A 6,700-nucleotide genomic window follows, 5' to 3' on the forward strand; every position below is an offset into this window, starting at 1 on the left:
ATAAGATTTTAGGATACTAATCCGAACAGTTTATTAATGGATACCTAAGGGCATCCGTCAATAAAGCTCATACTAAATAGGTTCCTAATATTTGCATTATTTTTGGCTTTTTATTGCATTGATGTGATTTCTTAATAAAATAACTTTTCCACTCTTACTTTGAGTGCATTATTGTAATTGTATTAACGAGGGTTTTGCCAAAGTAGCTACATTTTTGTAAATCAATCCAGTTCCTAATTTAGCCGGTTAAACCAGCAAAGTTTTAGATTTTTATTTATTTTTACGATTTTAAATTTTAGGGAAAACCATACAGGGTTTAGAAGAAGTTCGCTTGGTTTGATTTTTTAAAACTATGGTTATTAGACTTATTTTCATATCACACATGATAAATTCACACACATGAAACTTGCATATATATGAAAACCATATGCTTATTTGATATTAACTCGTGGGATATATCCAAGGTTGTTAAAATCGGGATCCTGCGTAGGATCGTGGGAGGTAGGTGAGATCGTAGATTGTAAGATCGGATCGTTGATCGTAAGATCCTATATCATTTGAGAAAAAAAACAAGAAATACACATTAGTATATTAAATAATCACATAAATTATACATTTATTGATATAATTACCATACATCATTACATCCATTTGTAAGCATCATTTAAAGAAATCAAAAACCTCAAAATGTGACACTCTATTGGGATTTTTTTTTTTATTTGGGTTCAATTGACACTCTCTCTATATTAGAGTAAAAAAACTTGGTCTATTGAAATTTTATTTTTTATTTAGGTCGAACGACCATGGTTTATTGTAATCTTCTTTAACTTAACAAAAAGCTCAGTTGAACCTAAATGAAAAATAAAATCTCAATAGACCAAGTTTTTCCACTTTTATATAAAGAGGTGTCAGTTGGACCCAATAAAAAATATCTCAATAGAGTGTCACATTTTGAGATTTTGGTCTCTTTAAGTGATGCTTATTTATGGATGTAGTGATGTATGGTAATTATATCAATGAATGTATAATTTATATGATTATTTAACATACCAATGTGTATTTTTTATTTTTTTTCTCAAATAATATAAAATCTTACAATTTACAATCTAATCCTATAATCTATAATCCCAACCTTTCAACGATTCTGATTCTACGAAACATCCAGATTTTGACAATTACCTAATAAAAATTGAAAATTAAGAGGTGGTCCTCGTTTTCTCTCTCATATGAGTTGTCATATATCATATTAAAGTCTACCAAATTTTGATAAATGTTGGTGTGGTCATTGGACATTATTGCTTGGGACTTTCGTTCGATTCCTTCCTCGCACGACGTGAGACCTATCAATCAACACACGTGCACGCATCTACCCCATCTACCGCCTTAAATTGTCGTACATTTAACACTATAAAACGACTATCAGACACCGTTCTCACCAGTCAAACGTACGCACCGACGCAAATTAACAACAAAGACAAAGAGACATTCTCACTACTCAGTACTCTCACACTCGCAGAGCAAAAAATGGTCCTAGCAGCATCTCTTCCGGGAGTTCAGGTCGAACACGTAGCGTTCCCATCCACGGCAAAACCTCCGGGCTCAACCAACACACTGTTCCTCGGCGGCGCAGGTTCTTAAAATTAATCTTAATTAAGCTACACATGCATTCACTGCAATTTGTATATACCTTTTTTTGTGTGTTGTATTTAATTTCTTTTTGTTGTGAAACGGAGTTTTGAATTTTAAAAACGTGATTTTAGGCTCTCAAAGCGTCTAATCAAACCGATCCTTAAATCCTTAAAGCTGTTGGGTCGATCTATGTTTTTATTATGATATCCTGCCTGCGGGGTTTCAAACCCTTTACTATCTTCTAACGGTTTAAACGGTTATGACAGTTGATAATTTACTATTTTTTTTCTTTATTTTTTTAAAAATTATATTTAAGTGTTAATTTGCTATTGTGCGCAGGGGTGAGAGGGTTGGAGATTCAAGGGAAATTCGTGAAGTTCACGGCGATCGGAGTGTACTTGGAGGATAAAGCGGTGCCGTCACTCGCCGTTAAGTGGAGGGGAAAGAGTGCGGAGGAGTTGACTGAATCTGTTGAGTTCTTCAGGGATATCGTTACAGGTAACGGACTACAGTTTAATCTGGCCTGGGTTCCTTCAGGATCTTCGTTAATTTGACCTGGTCGTTTATGGGCATTTTGACAACTCATGTTTAAAGTTTGGAAAACAAATGCTAGTTCAAGTTTTTATTTATTTATTGTTATGCTAAAAAAAGGTTGTACTTTATAAGGATTAAATATTGATTTGATAAACATGTCGTTTTAGTGTTGGCCTATGAGTAAATTCTTTTATCAGCAAAACGTGTGAATGAGGTTTTTTTTTTTCTTAGTGGTCCTATTGTAAAAAAAAAAAGTTGTTTTTTTTTTAAATTTTATATATATATAATTTTTGTTTTGAAAAATATAATTTATAAGTGGATAAAGTAATTTAAAAATTAATAGGAAAGTGGTACTATTTTTTAGGTAATGTTTTGGTGGAAGTTAGAGTTGTATTTTTATCAAATTGTCTAGTAGTTTTATCTCTACTTAAACATAAAGGTATAAAGGCATTTTTGAACTAAAAAATGTGGAATTCAAATAGAGAAAACCACTTAAATAATAGTGTATATATATATATATATATATGTGTGTGTGTGTGTGTGTGTGTGTGTGTGTGTGTGTGTGTGTTTCTCAAAAAAAATTGGCTTGGTAAAGTTAAATTTTTTTTTTGACTTGGTAATGGATGTAATTTGACCTTCAATAATAATATATGAACTGTCTAGATTAATGACGCATTAGTCTATAATTTTATTCCAGTGGCACCTCAACAAATTTGAATGACTAAAACGATATACTTAAATGAGATATTTTTATTATTATTTAAATAATATTTAATTAGTGTTTAATATTATAATATTTTATAACAAAAATTCATTATTTTTATTTTATAACAATGTAGTTTTTTTGAGAAACAAGAATTTAAATGAGTGATATTAGAGATACTATAAATTTTACAACATGAAGCTTACAAAGATGTAACAACAATAACAAAAAATAATTCAAAAATGTATTTAATAGGTTTTTGACTTTCACATATCATATTAATTGTTACATCAATTTGTAAAGGTTTTTAAGTAAAATTAACAATATTTTTAGTATTTTTCTATTTGAATTATTTTTTGTAATTAGTACACATATATTTGTAAGACTCATACATTTAAAGTTGTATTATCTCTAACATTAATCAATTCTTTGGAACTTCTTAAAAGTAGAGGAAAAATGTAAAACTAATTTTTTTCCATATATCTCAACAAAAAAAAAATTCAATTTTTGCCCTAAAATTTAAGAGTGTTTCTCTCGTAAGGGGCCCTAGGCGATAGTCTAAGTGGTCTAGGCCTGGGGCTAGCCCCGATTATAATAAAACTTGTATTATTTATAGCACTACTTATCAAGTTTTGTAATAAGATTTTTTTAAAGAAAATTATTTTGATGAATAATATGAACATTATTACTATTCACTTGCAGGCCCCTTTGAGAAATTCACTCAAGTTACGACGATCTTGCCGTTAACCGGCCAACAATATTCGGAGAAGGTGACAGAGAATTGTGTTGCATTTTGGAAATCCGTTGGACTTTACACAGAGGCAGAAACCAAAGCCGTTGAAAAGTTCCTGGAGGTCTTCAAGGACGAGAACTTCACCCCAGGCTCTTCTATACTTTTCACGCAATCACCCAAGGGATCATTAACGGTCAGTGTTTTAAATTACTGATTTTTCAAAAAGCTTAAACTATTAAAAAAATGATGAATTTAATTATTTAACCATAATCTTAATACTTTCTTTTAATAAGTGAGGCTCAGTACATGAAATTTTTAACATTTTAAATAGGAGGTAAAGTGAAAAATCAATATTCACTATTTACCTATTATTCTAAAAGTTTAAACCGTTAAAAACTTATAAATTTAATGATTTAGCCATAATTATAATGAGTAAATTGTCAATATCCACATAGCTAATTTGTAGTTTTCATTTGATAATATGAAAGGGTAAACTCTTGTGAGTTTAATTCACATCAAGACACATCGTATTTGTAAGTGGTATTGCCTATTTGATACTTAGATTATTTTGTAATTACAAAAATGTCTTTGTTGTGATGTCCAATAGGTCAAATTTTATCTCTTGATTAGTTCTAAATTTGTTAATCCACGTAGATATATGTTAATCAATGATCCTATTTTTAGTAAGTATGAAAGATAAGTGATAATTTTTACATTTTTCTTCCTTTTTTTTTTGCTATAGATTAGCTTCTCTAAAGATGGGTCAATACCTGAAGTTGGGAAAGCAGTGATAGAGAATAGACTACTATCAGAGGCAGTACTGGAGTCCATTATTGGCAAACATGGAGTTTCTCCTGAAGCGAAGGAGTGTTTGGCTAAGAGGTTATCGGAGTTGCTGAAACAGGGTACTGATAAGGTGGCCGAAAATCAACAATGTGAAGGTCACTGAAGAGCAAACAGAGTTGGAGGGAAAGGAATAAGTGGAGACAGGAGAGCGATGAACAATATATTTAAAATTCTCACTAAGTCCATTTTGAGATAAGTCCATTTTATGGTTCTGATTAAATATTTTTATGATTTTAAAAGTGTATCGAGAATCACGATCATTTAAAATTTTAATTAAATGACATGATATTGAATACACTATTAAATCTAAGAAAAAAAAAATCTGAACTATAAAATGAACAAGTTTGTTCCATGATTTGTACCTTGGTATTCTCTACCTGTATAAGTCTGGTTCAAAATATTTGTGTTTGTCAATGTAAAAGTCCTTTATTTCCATTCCTAAATAAACCATTTTAATATACATACAATGGTAAGCTCAACACATATCCATGAGATGATAAGATCCATATTTTCTTACCCTCTTTACAATTAACTCGCTTGTAATTACTGATGAAAATAAATTCATTTTCAAAACACATATTCCACTTGATGGTTAATATTAGTTGCTTCCCTTTTTCTTTCTTGTTGCTATACAGTCAAGGAATAGGACAGGTTTATGCTGCTTCCAGAGCTGAAGCAAAGCAATACTTAAGTTGCTTACCCAATACCATGACAGAATGAGAATTTGACATGGTACAAAGTACTACACACTTGACACTACACAAAAAACAAGCTTATCTAGCCAAAAATCCATGGTTCCAAATTATATGAATCGCATGACAGGCTCTCAAAGTCCCTCGCATTCGATCTCTTGCTTGGTTAGGACTTTGGACTTAGGAGTTTTAGGACCCAAGACGATTACCTATCTTATATAGGGGGACTGATGAGTGATGAGGTGATAATAATATGGAGAAGTTGTGGCCCTTTGCGTTTTTGCATATCGGTCCATGGGCTTATTTAGGCATAATCATATATGGACTTGCTGGCCCACACCACTGATCACATCAACATTTTTACCTCATTTCTCTTTTCTATTGTGGTCTTCAAGCAACCAAGAGGAGAGAGTGTTTTTCTTTTTCTTTCTTTTTTTTTTTTAGGTAAAGTTTTTTTTAAACGACTCTATCTTCAGAAAGTTGAAAAATAAGCTGTACCAAACTGATATTTGATTAGGGTAGACTATCATGATTCATGAGAGAGTGAACTTGAGAAGGTAGTGCATGCATTACTAACATGATGTGACTTGCATGAAAAAATGGTGGAGGTATACAGAAGAAGAAACGTATATTGAGTGTAAACAAAGACAGGAAATGATTAGAGTATTCACGAAGATGAAAATAGCTAAAACGTCATTTTATAACTCAAAACATAAACAACAGTTTTTAAACGTCTCAAACAATAATTTTCAGTTTTTAAATAATATTACACGTTTTTTCATACATTTTTTTACCTACACGTATTTATACACATATTTTCAAATAACAATTTTCAATTTTTAAGTGCATGTACCAAATACCCTATAAAGCTGACATTCTTAAAAAATATATTAGTAGTTTACTGTAACTGAAACTAATAATTTAAATAATAATAAAAAAACTTTATTGTGGCAAGGTGCATACCCTCTCCTCTCCTCTCTTTTTTTTCTTTTTAGTTTTTTATGTTGTTTATTGTGTAGGATATATTATTTTATTGTGTTGTTCATGTTACTTTAAAGTATTATATGCTAAAATAGAACCTTTAATGTTGGTTATACTGTAAAGTAAATTGTAAAAATAAATAAAGTGATTTTTTAAGTTGTTAAAAGCTATATCTTTTAAATGTTTTGATGTAAATGCTCTAAGATAGATATCTTGTGTTAAACTTATGCTCTGTTTGGATTGAGGGAGAAAGAGAGGGATTAGAGTAGAGTAGAGTAGAGTAAATTTGACCCAAAAATTATCGTATTTTTAGCCAGCTCTACTCTACTTCCTTCTAGGGACGAAACCAGAACTTCAAGTTAGGGGTGGCAAAATTCTTCTAAGATTGAACCTCACAAAAGGACTCATTTTCGTTTTTTTATAAGAACAAAATGACTAATTATTATTGCTAAATAAAGACAAATATAAGAATATGGACAGTATGCATAAGAAATTAATTATAAATTTATTACTTATCAATTCATAATTTAGTTTTCAATTTATAAATGGCAAAAATGCACTTTTGGTCCCTACATTTTGGGT

At 30.6% G+C, this 6,700-nt stretch overlaps 1 protein-coding gene across 1 annotated transcript; it reads left to right on the forward strand.

Moving 5' to 3' along the window:
- The first annotated feature begins 1,303 nt into the window (after nt 1–1,303).
- On the forward strand, nt 1,304–4,905 carry LOC142639160 (chalcone--flavanone isomerase). The gene is made up of 4 exons (XM_075813280.1): nt 1,304–1,630; nt 1,969–2,127; nt 3,569–3,792; nt 4,342–4,905. The coding sequence occupies exons 1-4, from the start codon at nt 1,525–1,527 to the stop codon at nt 4,546–4,548; spliced, it is 696 nt and encodes a 231-aa protein (XP_075669395.1). The 5' UTR covers nt 1,304–1,524; the 3' UTR covers nt 4,549–4,905.
- Nucleotides 4,906–6,700: the final 1,795 nt, after the last annotated feature.

The sequence above is a fragment of the Castanea sativa genome, chromosome 6 (assembly GCF_040712315.1).
Source record: "Castanea sativa cultivar Marrone di Chiusa Pesio chromosome 6, ASM4071231v1".
Lineage (NCBI taxonomy): Eukaryota > Viridiplantae > Streptophyta > Magnoliopsida > Fagales > Fagaceae > Castanea > Castanea sativa.

Excerpts from the sequence above, each read along its gene's own strand:
- LOC142639160 (XM_075813280.1), top strand. The coding sequence starts at position 1,525 with ATGGTCCTAGCAGCATCTCTTCCGGGAGTTCAGGTCGAACACGTAGCG. Across the intron at positions 2,128-3,568 it reads CTTCAGGGATATCGTTACAG|GCCCCTTTGAGAAATTCACT; the intron begins GTAACGGACTAC and ends ATTCACTTGCAG. Across the intron at positions 3,793-4,341 it reads CACCCAAGGGATCATTAACG|ATTAGCTTCTCTAAAGATGG; the intron begins GTCAGTGTTTTA and ends TTTTTGCTATAG.